This window comes from Pogoniulus pusillus, chromosome 6 (genome assembly GCF_015220805.1).
Source record: "Pogoniulus pusillus isolate bPogPus1 chromosome 6, bPogPus1.pri, whole genome shotgun sequence".
Classification (NCBI taxonomy): domain Eukaryota; kingdom Metazoa; phylum Chordata; class Aves; order Piciformes; family Lybiidae; genus Pogoniulus; species Pogoniulus pusillus.
Genome location: NC_087269.1, coordinates 12,943,668 through 12,963,034, shown reverse-complemented (window position 1 = coordinate 12,963,034; position 19,367 = coordinate 12,943,668). Strand labels below are relative to the sequence as shown.

The 19,367-nt window shown below is 46.2% G+C and overlaps 1 protein-coding gene across 2 annotated transcripts in view; it reads right to left on the bottom strand.

Annotated features, from left to right (window-relative positions):
• The window catches only part of SH3PXD2A (SH3 and PX domains 2A), a 285,081-nt gene that overhangs the window by 215,350 nt on the left and 50,364 nt on the right, over positions 1 to 19,367 (bottom strand). For both annotated transcript variants that reach the window (XM_064144446.1, XM_064144447.1), the window contains exon 2: positions 17,959 to 18,039. In XM_064144446.1, the coding sequence (XP_064000516.1) occupies positions 17,959 to 18,039 (81 nt within the window). The remainder of the gene's footprint in view (positions 1 to 17,958; positions 18,040 to 19,367) is intronic.

Here is a 19,367-nt window from a genome sequence, read left to right as displayed (position 1 = left end):
GGGTAGTCTCTCTCCAGGCACAACTATTGTGCCACTAACCAGTGGTGGTGAGAACACAAGGACCATGTGGGCAATGAGTAATCACAAACTGGCTTATATTCTGTACTGAGAGGGTGGCCAAACACTATAATAGGATTTCTAAAGATGGGTGATGCCCCAAGCCTGTCAGTTTTTAAGAGGCATTTAATAACACAATTTAACTTTTGGTCAGCCCTGAAGTGGTCAGGCAGTTGGACTAGATGATAATTGGAGGTGCCTTCCAACTGAAACACTCTGTTCTAATACTGAAATCTGTAGGGTGAACATATAGCAAGGATGTCCATATTTCTGATGTTCAAGATCGTGACAAGCTCTTAAGATAAGAATTTTCTGTGACCTTTTAGTCTCTTTGGGCCAGAATCCAGTATTAAGGTCTGAAATTAAAACTCCACACGAGAACAAAACGATCTCTCTTGAGTTTTCATCATGACCCCAGTCACCACTGCATCTGGACACCTGATGGCCACAAATGCATTTATCCTCTCAAGATCCATGGGAGATGAAAGCTCTTGCAGAACAGAGAATCAAAACCCCACATCTCTAAAACACAGCTTTTCTGCTTTAGCCAGGGTGGAAAGGAGGGGAATGAACACATGAAAAAATAAATTGTTCTTCCTTGCAGCCCTTGTGGTATTTTAACCACTCTTAGAAAATAAGACAGAAGGTCAATAAACCATATGTGTCTTCAGACTATGAATTACAGTTTGCACCAGATGCAGAAGTACAAGATATCACTGTTAAACTTGCCATCCCCATGAAGAAAACCTCTCACAGTGCTGGCGGGCTGAAGCACACAGGAACTGTGACTGTAACCTTCCCTGCACAATGCTCTGGCTTCTGATCTCCCAAAGGCAGGGTAACAAGCAACGTCTAGCACAAGTGGCTTCATTGTGAAGTCTCATCCCAGTTGATCCCATCTCCTTCTCCTGCACCAGTAAAATGATGCTAGCAGTGTAATCCTTTTAACTCAACAGAGAGCTCCCAAGCTTAACTCATCACGGTGAACAAAAGAGATCGTTTCTTTCAACTTATATTCATCAGGGCTTGCAGCTTCTCACTCATTTCTCACCCCTGACACCAGAGAAACCTACCACTGCTCAGAACTGGTACGTGCAACTGAAATGCAAGTAAATTAGCAGGTCACCATGAGGGAGGGTGAGTGTTAGTTTTCCATTCTGAAGACTGACATCCTTGAGGCCCTGGCGTATCTGAAATCGATTTCTAAAAACATATTGAAAGGGCTCTCTTTTATAGAGGGACTTTGTTGTGACATGGAAAATTCACAGCTCTGAACATCAAGCCATGGGTGGAGGGAGTCTGGAGCATGAATTAAAAATAATGTGGTTGTTTGCAGAAATTAGCGTCACAGATTTAAACCCACACACCCCTCTGCCTCCTCAAATAATCACCCTGTGAACAGAGGTGGTTTATAGAGACCTCTGGAAAATGTTCCTCATGGCCTCCATTCCAAACCCAAAATAAAATATATCACATCGCAGCAAATACTTCGCCAGGGTGCTGCTCTCTCTTCCCCCAACCTATGCCTCCCATTTGTTGCTAATTAAATGAAGTAGCAGGTGCTTAAACCACATACGCAGTAGGGCTGCAGTGAGCACAGTGATTAATCCCCCTGGAATGTCTTCTTGGAGAGCTACATCTTTCCAGGGATGGGACTCGAAGAGGAAAGATGAGATTACAGGCGAAGGCTGGGTTGATGGTTGAGAGTTCCATGGAGAGAGGGGGCTTTCAAAGGACATCTCAATAGAAACATCAACTTTCTGGGGCATGATGCCAGATCCTCTCTGTTTTGCCAAGCCACCTTCTCAGCATCCTTGATACTGGGTGCTCTGCTTCTGGGCTGGAGACATCTCCTTTCTCAACCAGTTGAGACCCATCATCTCAACACAGAGCAGCCTCCCACACACAAAGGCATGTGTGGGCAACTCAAATCTTCAGGCAACGATTAGCAACACAGTCTTCGAGGCAGGATGACATACCAGCCTAATCCTAGGCGAGGCCAGGGTGCAGATACACAATGAAGCAGGGTGTCAGAGCTAGTCAGGAAAGTTAGAGGTTGTGTTTGAATACATGACACATCAGGCTACACTAATAAGATGTTCCTATTTGCCACCCAGAGCAAATGGGTCCAAGCCTAGAGAACAATTTTTAAACAGCAGCACACTGTTTGGGACATATCCTCACATCATGACTTCTGGCACGCCCATTCACCTGCTTGTCTCTGTTGCAACCCCACCCACAAATACTTTGGAACACAGCATGGACTGAGCCTGCCTCATTTCCTTCATATGAAAGAAAATGACCCTTGCCACCACCAACAGCATCACCCAGTTTAACCTGCACCACCAGAAAGCAAATCAAAAGGCAAAGGCTATTTTATTTTCAACAGGACAGGCAATGCAGTAGGAAATGAATAGGCTTAGAGCAAAGGACACAGAGGCAGCTGGAACCGAGTGCCCAATCAAACCTGCACCCTATTCTGAGGCCCCCTTGCTTCACCCCAGATAAATCTTTTCCCTGTTTGCAATGCACCTCATTGACTACCACAGCTCCCTCCCATTCCAGCATGCAAGCCTCACTATGATGACTTCCCATCAAGGCAAGTTGGGATGACAGTAGTCATCCAAAGGGCAACAGTGATTACAAATGCAAGGGGACACTACAGCAGCTACCAACTGCGATAACATGGTATAAGCCTGGAAATAAATTCCTCATCTCTTTCACAAGTTCTTCTCCTGGCAGCAAAAGTGCACAGGATCAGGAAATCATCTCAAGAAAGAAAAGCACTTTTTGTATTTCTGCTGAGCAGTTCACTTCTCTTTGGTCACTCTGATGTCTGACTTCTTCACCAAACCCTGTTAGAAATGGCTGGGGGCTAAGGAGAGGGAACATGGTCATTGAGGTCTGGCTTAGCTACTGTAATGCAACTAACATTTGGCTCTGTTAAAAAGATTTCCAGCCGAAGACTTCAAAGCATTTTACAAACATTAATGAATAAACTTTCTCCAGGAGGGCTGATTATAGACCCTATTTTATGGGTGGATATTTCCAGATAACCTTCCTGCCACACCAGCAGTTTCCCATTCCTTGTTCCACACCACAGACTCCCCAGCTCCTAATTACACAAAAACCATCCCACATAAAGTTAATTAACTGTATTTTGACCTAAGAGTGGAACAAGAGTTTACATTAGATTTCTTAACAGTAACAGGAGGAACATCTAGCCCTAGAGCTCCTGCAGCCCACAGCACACCCTTGCTCAGCTCTATTATTCAGGACTCCCTCACATCTACAACTAACCTGAAGCTTTGCAGGGCTTTTCACCATTTTGGAAACATTTATGCAAAGGGAGATGTTTGAAATGATGGCCAGAGACCACCTTTGTGGAGCACATCACCTTTTACTGCTCCACCTTACTCCCAGATCCTAGTGACTAACTCTTGTCACCTCCCAAAACACCAAACACTAAATCCTACCCTTATGTGCAGAGATACATTTAACCCTCAGCACAGGAACACAGCAAGCACTGCAAGACAGCTACAGAGGTTTTTGCAAAGCTGCACTAAAGCCACCAAGTCACCAAAAACTCTGAGACAAACTGGACTTTTTACACGGATGCACAGATTTGCCATGTGCCACCCCACAACCTCTTTTCTTCACCAGAAGTCACACAAGTCAGTTTTGCTCAAGCAGCAGTAGCACATAACTGTAGTGATCAGAACATCCAGATGACCTGGACGAGGGGATTGAGTCCAGCATCAGTAAGTTTGCAGATGACACGAAGCTGGGAGCAGGTGTTGATCTGTTGGAAGGTAGGAGAGCCCTGCAGAGGGACCTGGACAGGCTGGATGGGTGGGCAGAGGCCAATGGGATGAGATTTAACAAGGCCAAGTGCAGGGTTCTGCACTTTGGCCACAACAACCCCAAGCAGCGCTATAGGCTGGGGACTGAGTGGCTGGAGAGCAGCCAGGAGGAAAGGGACCTGGCGGTACTGATAGATAGTAAGCTGAAGATGAGCCAGCAGTGTGCCCAGGTGGCCAAGAGAGCCAATGGCATCCTGGCCTGTATCAGGAACAGTGTGGCCAGTAGGACAAGGGAGGTTATTCTTCCCCTGTACTCAGCACTGGTCAGGCCACACCTTGAGTACTGCGTCCAGTTCTGGGCCCCTCAATTCAAGAGAGATGTTGAGGTGCTGGAATGTGTCCAGAGAAGGGCAACAAAGCTGGTGAGGGGCCTGGAGCACAAATCCTATGAGGAGAGGTTGAGGGAGCTGGGCCTGTTTAGCCTGGAGAAGAGGAGGCTCAGGGGTGATCTTATTACTGTCTACAACTACCTGAAGGGGCACTGTAGCCAGGTGGGGGGTGGCCTCTTCTCCCAGGTAACCAGCAATAGAACAAGGGGACACAGTCTCAAGTTGTGCCAGGGTAGGTATAGGCTGGATGTTAGGAAGAAGTTCTTCACAGAGAGAGTGATTTCCCATTGGAATGGGCTGCCCAGGGAGGTGGTGGAGGCACCGTCCCTGAGGGTCTTCAAGAAAAGCCTGGATGAGGCACTTAGTGCCATGGTCTAGTTGATTGGATAGGGCTGGGTGCTAGGTTGGACTGGATGATCTTGGAAGTCTCTTCCAACCTGGTTGATTCTATGATTCTATAATTCTAAGCCTGGACTTGGCTTTCAAAGCTCCCTACATTGCAGAGAGGCCAAAACATCTCAGCTCACTGGGCTACCTCAAAAGCCAGACATTAGCCAGATAAAAAGAAATGCCTGTGAAATAATTTTTGCTCCAGAGGGATAAGTTGTACTTCCTGTAAGGCAAAACCTCAATCATTAAACTCACCTTAGTTTTTCCAAATAATTTTTCCCCTGTTATCATTTTACTTAGTCCCTTCCTGGTTTGCTTTTCATTCCCTCCCATTCAGCATTTTTCTCTCTCACAATGTTTTCATGGTTTGTCCTTCATCTCTCTCAAAACACCTGGCTGAAAATAGCAGCTCAGCAAGTCCCACTGGTTTTCTTAACACACCCTTAAAAAAAAACCCAAATATACCAAGACCCAGGCACATGGCACCAATATTAACTCAGTTTACAAAAATGCTACTAAATAGATTAGGATCTGCCCTTGACTGCACCTGGTGAATCAGAGGCATCTCTGCATCAACACTGATGTGTCATGAATGGCTTCACCAGAGAGCCCTGCTTGCACTATATCCTCATAGAAATTATCTTAAACACAGAGATGTTTTCAGAGTCTCTGCTTAGTCCTTTGCAAGCCTGCTCACAGCATGTGACAATCAAGAATTTCTCCATGACTCACTTTGCCCCAAAGCATAAGCCACTTCAGTAGGAAGACTGGGCAAGGACTGTCTAGAAGGGCTAGTGGCAACAGTTCAAGGGGTAATGGTGTTAAACTGGAGCAGGGTAAATTTAGGTCAGACATAAGGAGGAAGCTCTTTACAATGAGAGTGGTGAAATACTGGAACAGGTTGCCCAGGGATGTGGCTGAGACCCCATCCCTGGAGACATTCAAGGTCAAGTTTGATGGGGCCCTGAGCAACCTGATCTAGTTGGAGATGTCCCTGCTCACCGCAGTGGGGGTGAACAAGTTGACCTTTGAGAGTGCTTTTCCACCCAACGAATTCTGTGATTCTGTGATTCACTGGACTGCAATCCCTCTCTCTGCTGGCTTTGCACTTTCACAGAGTCCCAGCTGCACCTGAATGAGTCCAACATCCAAGGACGCATTAGCACCACTGGAGCAGTTGCAGCTCACACCAGTCCTGCTGCAGCTGCAGGACTGAACAGTGTCAACTGCTGCTATGTACCTGCAGTTCCCACCCAAAATGAAGGGATTTGACCTGGAAACATGGCAGGTCAGAAACAGGCTTGTGGCATGCTTCCAGAACACTCTCCTCTTGCATACATACCAAGATTCCATCAACTCTGCTATGCTACTCCTGGGCATGGGCAGGGAAGAGCAAATGCCATTTAATGCAGTTAAATGGGATGGCTTCAAAAAAATATGGTTACCAATGCTTGTATAGGTAAATGCTTGATGAAGGGTGTGGAGTCAGTGGATTACCAGCTGGGGCAGTGCCAAAGGATCTGGCATGCTGTAAGAGTTCAAGTCCTCCCTTTTCTGCATGTATCCTATAGAGCAGATCCCTCCTTTTAAATTAAAGGCAAAAGGCAGAGAGCAAAATCCCCAGCTTGGCCAGGTGGAATGAGGGTGCACAAAGCTGTGCTTTCCCCAGAACATCAGTATTCTCCTTCTTCCTGCATGACTTCACCACTCTTCTGCTCAGGAGCATGGCTCATCTGTCAGTTTTGCTGCCCTGATCACTCCACTGGAGACCCATCGATGCTTCCCCTAAAGGAGGCAAAGAGGAAATTGCAAAAGACAGCTCTACAGTGGGAATACTTGAGTTTGCATGAGACATGAAACCACTCTGGTTGCAGAAAAGGAGAAGCATGGTGTGACTTTAGGCAATCAGGATGGAAATAAAATAGAAAACAAACATCCAACTTCATGCTCCCTGGGATGCTTCTGCAGAAAAAGTCAGTTTTCATGTGGTACAGGGGAAAAGCAAACAGCACCCAGTGCTCATAAATCAGGCTGAGGTGAGCCTAATCAGGAGCCTTTCCTATGGCAGGCAGGTCTACACACAGTCCACAGTGGAGGGGGTGCCAACTGATGCTTTTGTTTGTCCTTGAAGCAAACCCCGGTGTAACATGACCAAGAGCAATGGCTCCTTCCAGACACAGCCTTCTCACATTGGAGCCTGTAAGAGCAGAAAGCCAGGAGGGGTGAGGTGGCAGAGAAAAGAGCCCTGACAGAGCCCTGCATAACCTTTCCATTATGGCTGGGCAATTTTCTATTTGCACTTAAATGCAATAATGTAAATAAACTCCCCATAACCCTTGCAGGGCTGTTTAGGACGTTTGTGAAAACAACCAGCTCCTCTCATCACGAGCCAAGGGATGCGAACACAACAGGCACTTCTCATCTTGGGTCTCCACACACTTAATGAAAGTGAAGGATTGTATTCCCTGCACAAAAGCAGAATTGTGTTTCAGGGCTGGGGGTGTGAACTCTGTGCGACTTTCCGACAGTATAAATAATTGAAAGCTGAGTATGATTAGGGGAGAGCAGCAAAGTGTCGGGGGGTGCGTGGAATTGTCGTGCCTGAACTTCTTGGGCTTGGGTGTTTTGGGGAACAAAGGCCATGGAAAAAATCCTGAGGAGGAATTTAATTTTCACATAGAGATTTCAGAACAAAAATTAAAAGGCTGCTCTTGGTCCATGGTAAAGGAGGAAATATGTTAATAAAGTGGCACTTGGAGAATTCACTGCTTGTGCAAGAGCAGCCCTGGAATTGTAGCTTTGGCTGGGGCCAGTCCTGCAGCTGAGCTGCTATCCTGCATTTTATTGTTCCAGCAAACAAAACCTGGAACAAGGTTAACAAACAAGTGGTCTCCTCCCAAGGCTGAGTTTTAAATCCTGCTGTGGAGACTTAATGGGCTATGACAAGACCTTCCAACCCCAAAATAATGGAGATGAGGGTGGGATAACATGGAAGTTATACCTTGAGCCTTGACATGCTCTGCTGAAGAAAGACTTTCAGCCCAGATTTACTACAATTTTATATAATTCTTCATACAACACATTGTCCAAGGACAAAAACAGGAGGCACATACACAGTATCACAATCTTCCATCATGGTTCCAAGTTTTTGGCAGTTTCAATCATCCTTTCTAAACGTGTGCTTTCCATTAGCACCACAACCTCACAGGGACTCATGCATCCTGATGCATTTTTAACAGGAAATGCAATAAACAGCCATGAAATAGGTCTGAATCCTGCTCAGCTGATTTAAGTCAGCTTAGTTCATTTGGTAGAACTTTACTGCTTTCCCTCCCTGTGGCTGTATTCAGGAAAGCTTGTTCTACAACACAGGTCCTCACCATCCTCACAGCCTCTGGGTCAGTGATAGGTGTGGGATACAGGTACTAAGAAGAAAAAAACTTACTCATATCAAACCTTAAGAAAACAAGGAAGTAATTCCCATCAAATATCACTTTTGACTGATTTCACTGATTTCTGTGTAAAAAGCAGGTAAACCAATTTGTTTATAGATTCCAAACAATATCCATAGACTTAGTCAGTCTTTGTCTCACTCTAAAAATACTCTCCCTATGAATATGTGAGCATCTAGTAATGCAGCATGGCTTTATGGCCACCAGATCCAAAGTAGAGAGAAGTTGAACCAGGAACTAACACCACAGATGAACTTCCACAGATCTGTTCCAAAGCTCACACAGCTTTAGGCCAAGAGTTTTCAGCTCAGGCTTCTCTCTCTTACTCAGATGTCCACACATCCTCTAAAATACCCACCCTGCTAGGATCTCAATAAGCAGTGAGTTTATCATTGAGTTGCTAAGATTCCCCTACTGCATGTGTAACTATGCAGCTGGGGAAGCTCTTTCCTAGCTGCTCAGGCTCAGACTGCTTACTGGGGTCTCCTAACCAGCACACTTCCCACAGCTGCTCTTTCAGAGATGGGGTCACCCTGGCGAACTTTGCTTTATGAGGAGTTGTAATCAGGTGGGAGTTGGTCTCTTCTCCCAGGCCAGCAGTGACAGAACAAGGGGACACAACCTTAAGCTGCACCAGCGGAGGTTCAGGCTGGATGTTAAGAAGTTCTTCACAGGAGTGATTTGCATTGGAATGGGCTGCCCAGGAAGGTGGTGGAGTCATTGTGTCTGGGAGTTTTTAAGAAGAGACTGGATGTGTCACTTGGTGCCCGGGTTTAGTTGATTAGACGGTGTCTGGTGATAGATTGGACTTGATGATCTCAAAGGTCTTTTCCAACCTGATTAATTCTGCGATTCTGTGATGAGCTCTCACTCAATTGAAATGGGAGACACTTAGCTACTTCACACTCCCCTCTGACCTCCTCCAAGCCTTCCTCCATGAAGGGGAGCTGGCAGTCATTACCTTTCCATCAAGATCACAGCCTGGGAAGTGGATTTCAAACTCTGTAGCTTAGTTAAACTCTATTTTACTTCTAGGCTCAGAAGCCTGCCTAGACTGGATGATCTTGGAGGTCTCTTCCAACCTGGTTGATTCTGTGATTCTATGATTCTAAATTGAACACTACTAAGGCTAGAGAAGGCAGTGTATTAGCAGACAGTGTATTTCTTTCAGCAATTACAGCAGATCACTAACTGTGCAGCAACTCAAGAGTGGCTCAGATTGTTCCAGCAGACTACATGAGGAGATTGAAAGAATGGAGGGAAAACTTCATCATCAGAGCAGCCTGCCACTTGATGTCATGCCCCTACAAGATCTTAGTAGTGAATTAGCATTTAAACTGGGTCAGCTAATATGAAAACTTCTTGAAGGTGTGGTGAAATATTTCCATGCTACTGGTTCCACACACACAGAACATGAACACCAGGGAAATAAGGACTCATCAATATCCACAGGGAATAATGCCCACATGGTGCAATGACCCCCAGTATCCACTATGATCACTGATGTTATGGTGGAATCCAAGACGTGGTACTATGCACCAGAGGAATGGAGTAGGATACAAGCATCAGAGATTTAGCTTCCAGAGCTTCTTGTCCTACAGTGGGGTCAGGACAGTCACAGAGCCACAGCTCCAGCAGCTCCCTACCACTTTGTCCAGAAGGTTTAACACTCCTGTGAGTGTTTCTGATATTGCAATTCCTTTTGTGCACAGTGAGAGATTAAGATGGTGCCATGGAGCACCAGCAGGAGACTCACCTCTGACTCACAGCAGCTGCCAGGGAAAATAAATCCCTTAATCCTTTGATAGCAAATCAGTTCACTACCTCTACAGAATCCTCAGACCATCAAGATAAGGTAGAATGGATATCAGCTCTGCTCTCACCTTGATGTCCACACACCCTGAGGAGCTGGCCATCACACAACGCTTTCTAAGCTCACCCTGCATCCTGGCCCACATAGGGCAGGCTGAAGAGCATATTAAAATTGCCACTGAGCAGCAAATATCACCCTGTAGCCACCACGCAGAAGAATTCCCACACAGTAATGGATGGGCAACATTAAAGTGTCAGTTTTATGGCTTGACAGCATCCAAGTTCAGAAGTACAAAAGGGAGGGTTCCTGGAAGCTGTATCCCTTTCTCAGCTGCAGTTATTTGCCATGTTCATTGAATGTGGCCTCTGCTTTAGCAGGCAGTTTGCCATTTCCCCATCATGGCCCTCCATCTTTGACGTGTAAAGTCCCTCTAGAAACAAATACTGGAAGCTGAATGGATTGTTTTGCCAAGCAAACTTTTAAATAATAATGGAAATAAGAACTATAAACAATTCCATTTATTCATTGAAGACAAAGATATTGCCCAAAGCCAGCTGTTATCCTAAGGCACTGAGTGCTAGAAGGAAATATGGTATTTACATAGCCTTTAAATTAGCTGAGACTACTCTTTTTTTTTAATTCAAAGTCATCTCAGTTCCCCCACCAAGCCCTGTTACTGGCTGCTGGGCTATATTCCCAAGGGCAGGCACTGGGGGGGGTTTGCCACTATAAGCCAAGTATTGCAAGCGTGGCTTTCCTGGGACTTCCAGCACAGCTGCCAAAATGCAGAAGGCACAGACAGCCCTCACAGCTGGCAGCTCAATGCTCCTTCTGGAAATTTGTTTTTCTGCATCACCTGCAACAAGCCTTGGTGCTGCTGGCCTCTGTGCATGCAGTCTGGGACAGCAGCAGCAGACAACTGGCCCTGTTTACTCGGAAGAAAGGACATGCCACCTCTCCCCAAGGGGCCGGCGCTGACCTATGGGAACAGACATGTTGACAGAGCCACGGTCAGATTTCCTCTGAATTTTCCCAGGCTTCTTTCAGTTTCAGTCCTGCTCTTAAGGAAGCTGTTTTCAAACCAAACTCTACATCTCAACTGCTGGAGTGACATCCATCCCCACAGTCCTGTGACTAACAGGAACAGCCTTGAAGCCAAGCCCTGGGACTGAACCTCATGGGTCAGGTATGGAACCAGGTCTCAGATCTAGAAGATGATTTCACAGCAGCTCTCAACATCTACAGTAGGGCTAGGATGCTGAGGCCCAGCGTCCTATACAGAGCCAACTGAAGCAGGAAAAACTTGATCTGTGCAATCCAGACCATTTTGCGGCCAAAAGAACCCAGAACAGAGGGAGGCACATGCTTTGACTTTAAGCTGTTGTCAAAGCCCAGTGCAAGACACACCAGTAAGTAAAACCTCCCTTTTCTCTTCCTTTGCTTTGTTTCATTGTGCACTCACACCACAGCTTGCTGCTGCAACCCTCTGCCATACCGTTCCTTCCCACTTCCTTTCCTGCCCTATTCACTCCACCTTCTCCTGCAGTTTTCCTGCCTGTTTCCATATGCACCATCAGATGTACACACATAGCCCAGCAGAACACTCCCTGGGCTTGTCAGAGGCTGGGAATCTTTTCAGCACAAACCTCCCACGCCACAAGAGGGACAAGCTGCATCACGCGCAGAGCCACACCAGGAGCACACCAACAGCCCTCCTTCCCTTCTATTCACTTCCCACAGTGCCAGCAGCTATGTGAGGGGTAGCTCCTATAGAAGAGCTACCCCTCATTGCAGTGACCCTGATTCTGTGGATCATGAGGAGAGCAATCAGCGACTGCTCGTCCTGCTAAAAAAGGCCTGGTGGGTTGAGGGTTAGTAGTTGGGATTAGCAACAGGAGGAGCATGCTTGCTCCATTGCATTCTTACCTATACTCCTCACCACTGATAAACCTTGTGCATGCTTGAGCTTGTCCATTCATCACTCCTGCAGAGCTAAAACCACGATGAACATTACAATATGTATTATTGTAGGTTCTACAAAACCAGTCATTATCAAGTTAAACTACACTGGACCATTAGATTTGGAGCTGGGTTGCTCAGTCTAAAGAGGAGGCTGAGGGGAGACTTCATCGCTCTCTACAGCTACTTAAAGGGAGGTCGGAGTGAGGAGGGGCCCAGCCTCCACCTTGATGACAAAGAACAGGACTAGAGCAAATGGTTACAAGCAGTGCCAGAGGAGATTTAGGCTGGATATTAGGAAATATTTATTCATAGAGAGGGTTATCAAACTTTGCCCAGGGCAGTGGTAGAGTCACCATCCCTAGGGGTGTGCAGGCAGCCTGTGGACCTGGCACTCAGGGACATGGTTTAGAATCATAGAATCATAGAATCAACCAGGTTGGAAGAGACCTCCAAGATCATCCAGTCCAACCTAGCACCCAGCCCTATCCACTCAACTAGACCATGGCACTAAGTGCCTCATCCAGTCTTTTCTTGAACACCTCCAGGGACGGTGCCTCCACCACCTCCCTGGGCAGCCCATTCCAATGCCAATCACTCTCTCTGGCAAGAACTTCCTCCTAACATCCAGCCTATGCCACCCCCAGCACAACTTGAGACTGTGTCCCCTTGTTCTATTGCTGGTTGCCTGGGAGAAGAGACCAACCCCCACCTGGCTACAATGTCCCTTCAGGGAGCTGCAGACAGCAACGAGGTCACCCCTGAGCCTCCTCTTCTCTAGGCTAAACAACAAATGTTTAATGTCAACCTTTCAGTGCTGGGCTGAGAGTCGAACTGGATGACCTTTGAGATCTCTTCCAATTGGATGTATTCTGTGATTTAGGACTGTAGATCACCATGCAGGCAATCAACCCAAATTAACTAACAGAGTGAATATGCACAATTCCATCAAAATCACATCAGGCCTCTAACCCACAAGCAATTTGCACCAGTTCCCCCTTTGCATCAGAAAGCCAGCACCCCAGAGCCACTAGGTCCCAATTCAAATTACAGTGACTTGTTGAAACACAGGGTGCTCAGGCATGTGGCAGAGCTACAACCACCTAGTGGGCACTACAATGTTTGGTAAAGCTCGGGGTAACAGAGCAAGAGATGTCTGTACAGGAGAGCACGTAACGGAAGAATGATCAATAGCAGCAGCATTCAGCCTGAGTAAGAAAAGCAGAGATACAGACTTCAATTACTGGGTTTTATAGTACTGTTTCTGTTTAATGTCCTCTTCAATGCTCAGTTACTCCATTATGGCACTATAAACAATCAGGATGACCCTAGCAATAACAAATGAAGCTCTTGATGTTTTATCATCAGCCTGGAAACAACTTGCATCTCCTTCCGCTGGCTAACAAAATTCCTGATAGTCTTTATTTTTTTAGTGCTCTAATTGGCTGCTAGTGAGTTCCTCTTTCTGCACCACTTTGAAGAAAACTTGCTTAGATCAGCAGACCACATCAGGCTGATAATTTTTTGCTAACTGATACACAAAGTAAACGCTTGAACAGAGCCTTGTTTATTTGCCTTTTTGAAATTGTGACATTTCAGAGGTCTCCTTGCAGCCAAAATGTCTGTGTGGGCCACTGTGCAGAAAGACAACTATCTGCCCACCTAACATTCCTGTCACAGCTCCAGCAAGGACGTCGCTTGCCTCTCACATGGCCAGACACACAGCACGGGATTACAGCATGCCACTCAAGCCAGCTGCTGTGCTTTGCCTTGGAGAAAGCTGTATTTTGCTATTGAGAGGAAGGTTCTGTTACATATGGAGACCCAGCTGTCCTCGTGGAAGCAATGGAGAGGCCAGTATCAGAATGGAGGGGCTGGTCCCTCTGCAGAGAGTTCATACTCTCGACGCCATGCACCCAGTAACACAGGCATGAAATCAGACCAGAGCATTTGGAAGCACTGAATAGAAATCAGAAATGAACTGCTAGTGATTCAAGATAAGCTACCAGAGCCAGCATGGCCACTAGGAGGGTGAGCCGTCAGCATCCTCAAACCTCTCCACCTTAGCTAGTTACGTATGGACATGCTCGGCCACAAATCCCCATCCTGCTAATACCCTCCAAAAGCACTTTCCAGCAAGACAACTGCCAGCCTTAACATCTGTTGATGTCTTTTACTGCACAGCAGCAAAGCCAGGAGTTACCTCTGCTATCCCAATAAAACTGTGATCTTCCTCTGCTCCTCTGGGAACATCAAGAGCATTGCTGAACTACCAGATGAGGATATGATTCTGTTACCACCAGCAGGAAATCCGCTAGTGATGATGGGAGACCTCAAATGGCATTCAGGCAATCTGCCTCTGAGCCACCAGCCTGTCATAAGGGTCAGCACTATCTCCAAGTGATGGTCACACTTCTGTCAGTGATGGGCACCTTACACTCCACTGCATCATGGACAAGCACACAAGAAAGCAACACTTCAAATATTACATTAGGAGGTGGTGCTCAGGTGCAAATGCCTCCCCAGGGTGAAAGACAATGGATAATTGGACTTGACAAGCAATTTATCATAGTGCTTTCATCTATGCAGAGTTAATTCAATGCTTTCAATCCTATTTACTAAAGTATTGGCACCCACATGTACTCTGCTGCCATCACTTGACCCACGCTCAGCAGCAGACATGACATGGTTGCATGGTTAAATGACTGATTAACACTCTGGTTTAATTTAAGACCATATTTTTCTAGAATCATAGAATCTTAGAATCAACCAGGTTGGAAGAGACCTCCAAGATCATCCAGTCCAACCTAGCACCCAGCCCTATCCAATCAACTAGATCATGGCACCAAGTGCCTCATCGAGTCTTCTCTTGAACACCTCCAGAGACAGTGACTCCACCACCTCCCTGGGCAGCCCATTCCAATGCCAATCACTCTCTCTGGCAAGAACTTCCTCCTAACATCCAGCCTATACTTTCCCCCAGCACAACTTGAGACTGTGTCCCCTTGTTCTATTGCTGGTTGCCTGGGAGAAGAGACAAACCCCCACCTGGCTACAACCTCCCTTCAGATAGTTGTAGACAGCAATGAGGTCACCCCGAGCCTCCTCTTTTTCAGGCTAAACAACCCCAGCCTCTCCTCATAGGGTTTGTGCTTCCAGGCTTTTCACCAGCTTTGTCGCCCTTCTCTGGACATGTTCTAGTCCTCACTGAAGCAGCCCAGGGCTGACACTTGACTTGTTGCTTTGGGTCCTGTTTGCTGTACTTCTCACACCTTCATGGGGCAAACTCCAGCTTCCAAATCCCATGGCATGTTCAGCTTCACTGCCCTACTACTCATCTGGAAAATGACCTGACACCCCCTTCAAGCATAGGCACTGCTGCAATAGCATAACCACACATGTTGGGGATTTGAATTCTTGGGACAGAGCAGCCTCTTAATGTCTGCAGTGCCTCAGATTTGTTAGGCAACATTGCAAAAAATCCAGTGTCTCGTACTGCAAGGGCTCTCAAAAACACTGAGCCACTTCCCACAGAGCCAGTCTTTCAGGGAAGGGTGAGTTCTTCTTCAGAGAAACATGAAATTGCAGTGGTGTTATTACCTGTACTCCTCTTCCCTTGCCCTCAGGCAGGCCCTTGGGTTTCCCCATGGGTGCTATCCAGTGTCACTGTCAACACCAGGCATTGCAGCATTGATGAAGTCATTACAAGTCAGCCTTTGTTCCTCTGCTTCCAGCCAAGATCAAATGAGACACATGCACATGCAAGAAGGCCTGAAGTGCAGCTCTGTTGTGGACACAGTGGGACAAGTGCAGCTGGCAGAGACCTGGAAATTCCAGCTGTTTTGGACATGGGTGGTACCCATGAATCAGTTGAGCATTACTCACTGAACATTTACTTGATATCCTGCTGGAAGGGCCACATGGGTGACAAGCAGAGACATCACCAAAGTAATAATGGTAAGGCCATTTGATGGATTATGCTAAGGAGACATTTCCATGCATGGTGTCAAGTTGTAAACCCCAGGACAGCCCAGTGCTATGTTAGAAGTTCAAGCTTCCACCAAAAATCTGGAATGCACAGGTCATCCCTTTATATGGATCAAAATTGCTGTTGAGCAAGAATCAAGCCACAGGTTTCCCAAAATGAATTAAACTTTCATCTGCTTTTCCAGTTCCCTTGGGAGACTTCATAAGAGTTGTAAATGCAAGTTGCAATTCAGTACCGACTGGACGTTTCCTTGCTTTACCTAGTAGATACTCAGGCAGCATTAAAAGCCAAAAGAAATACAATAGAGAAGAAACACCTATCACTTCTAGGAGTCTAAAAGAACCTTATGGCAACTTGATCACACAGGGCCTTGTTTCCACCTTGCAGCTTGGAAACTGAGGCACAGACATAGTGGCATGTTTACAGACATGACAAGAAATGCCAGATGATGCCCTTGGTTTCAGTAGCTATGTGCCTTACACTGCAAGAGCTAAACAGCTGTTGTAGAAGGCTGTCACTGCTCATGCAGTGGTGGCCCTGACAGGGATCTCTGCGAGGGAAAAGGGTTAAGGAAGGGAATTTTGTTACTTTCGTGTCATATTTTCTCATGGGGGGAGAAGTGTTGTGCTTCTGGGAGAGTTTTCCACTGGCGCTAGGCCCCATTGCACTTATCAATGGGACCTTTCAGGACTCACTCCCTGATTGAGACATCATTTCCTGTTCAACACACTAACCCCATTGATAACTTCATGCTTGATGGGAACTTTTCAAACCTTCCAGGAAAGGCCAGGAGACCCAAAAGAACATATATTTGAAAAGAGAACTGGGGCAAAAAGGAAAAGAAGAGAGAGATAGAAAGTTTTGGCCACAATCTGCATGCTGACAACGAATGTTTGTGATTATGGAGCTGAGCATCTTTAGCAGGTACATCAAACACAGAGAAGCCACTGTCATACCCTTCACAGACGGGTGACTGGCAGGTTTGCCACTGCAGTCCTGTAAGAACATCCCTCTTTTGTCTCCATCCACACAGCAAACACAGAAATCAGGACTGGCCATAGAAATGGTCTTGTTTTCCACCAGAAAAGCCAAGAGGCCATAACCAACACAGCTTGCAAAACAGGCTAGAGACTTCAAATGTTCATGCACCAGAAATGATACATAAAGGGGAGCAACGATTACAGTAGGACTCTTCCAGGTATCTCAGATCAGGTATGTAAGGGAGGAACTCTTTCTTTCCTAATTTATTATGGTAAAAAGGTTCGATCTAGCTTCTCAGAACATAACCCAGTCAACTGTGGAAATCCTTAATACCTCCTGTGAGGACTCACTTGATATTTTAACTACATCTCATCTCCAAACACAAGCTTTATCTGAAAACTCTCATTTTCCCTAAAGTTCACGAGTCTGTCAAGCCACAGCTTTTGTTTTCAACTCAGGCAGTTACAGCTCTGCTGCCTACAAAGGTACAATAATGCAAAAGCACCAACGGATCTGGATTACTGCTAAACAGAGGCAGAAAGCTCTCCCTAGCCATGCAGACACCTTGCAGCAACTGCCAACACGAAGCAGATGATGCCCACACTAAAACTTTGCAATTTGGACTTTTCCCATTTCCTGGCTTCAGAGTTCAGTCAGCAGCTATCCAGCAAGAAAGCTTTTGATGACATCTAAACATACGGGCACAAAATACAGCACAAAGAAGCAAGAGCCAGGACACTAGCTGGCTGGGTAGGTGGTTAGGAGGAAGGTCTGGAAGGTTTCCACACACTGTTTTCAACAGTCTGGGTAAGCAATTTCTTGGGAACCAGAATGCAGCTGTTCTTCTGTTTAAGTTCTTCTGAAATATTTAAAATGAAATCCCTCATCAATAGGAACAATTCATGAAAATGTCAACTTGTAGTGTCTTTGTGGTGTGAGTTATGCACTGTGAACATGCCACCCACTTACACCCTACAAGGACAGAGTCTAAAATGTCTCAAGATCATGGCGCATAACAGACAAAGCAAGCACAAAGCCTTATTTAAAGGGGCACTATTACCCACCTGGAAACATGACTAGAAGTGTCAGCAGAAATAATAATCCATGTTAGATAAGACAGACTTACCTGCAGGTCGAAGAACTTGCTGTATCTGCGGTAGATGATCTGGGAAGTCAAATCAGACCATGTTACATTGATGATATAGACCTGTTTAGGAAAAACAAAACCCAGGTCAATGTAGGCCATGAAGTATGGGATACATCCAAAGGCTGAAAAGTCAGCATAGGTTAATTTCAAATCTCACTGGCTTCCGCTGCTCACAATGAAGAATATAGACCCAGGTGCAAAACTGGCCTAAATTAAAAGCATTGCCCTGTTGAAGGCACTAGCAGAGGTCACAGAAGAGCACATCAGTGTTCTCCCACCTGTCCCCATCAACAACTCTCACTGATTTTGTCCTCCCTGGGATTACAGCTTTGAGTGATGGCACATTTTCTGGTCCATGGTAGCACACCCTGCCCTCCACCTCTGCCTGTCTGGAGAGTCCCATGGCCCACTGCAGATATGACTGGGAGAGCTGTTCCACCCATGAAGGAACATCCTGTCATGGGCTACTCATCTCCACACCCATGCTCCAGGGTTTCCTTGTAGAAGGAGATGTGACTGTGGCCCTTCCCAGGCAAGACATGGCTCCAGTTCAACATGTAAATTCAAAGTGAGCTCACTTTCTGGGCAGTTGAAGGATTCCAGCTGTGCAACACAGCCACTTGTGCACACCCATGCAAGAGAAACAACAGCTCAATTCCACAACATGCAGCTCTTGCTAGGTCACATCATATCACTCAGCACCTCCGACACCTATCAGACTGAACTGCAGGTGATGCAAAGCAGGTCAGTGAGAGTGACATTGTTTTCTTACATCGGTGGAAACAGCAACACAAGCCCAGAACAAGTCCAGGATTTCCCGTGTCCAGCCCTAGCACACCATCCAAAACAACCACCTTGCAGAAACCCAGTTTTGCCAGAAGCTGTGATTAAAGTAATCCACTCATGTATGCACACATACATGAATGGATGCAACACCAATGTTTCATTTTGATCCTAGTACCTCCAAAACTTCTTTTTTTAAAAGCAAAAATGAGCTAGATTCTGCTCTCTCGTGTGCTTGCCTTCAGGCCAAATGCTAACCCTGCTACTTTGCTGACAGATACATAAAAAAGACTTTAGTGAACACAGGATAGAGCCATCAAGCCTGACCACAAAGGCTGACTGCAACACCTGTGTAACGGAAATCACAGCCATGCCAGCTCCTGGGTCTTTAAAGCAATTTCCATGTTTCACCTATGAAGTCAGATAAAGATCTGACAGAGGAAACAGGAAAGCATCTCTCCTCCTTCAGCCCCAGCACTGCAGCAGGAGCTCTCCCTTTTACCACAGACTCAGAAGTGAAGCTCTTGGTCTCCAGCAAAGGGGGATGGATAAGCGTCTCTGTTCCCCATCCCCTGTTAATCATAACAACCATTGTACGAAAACCC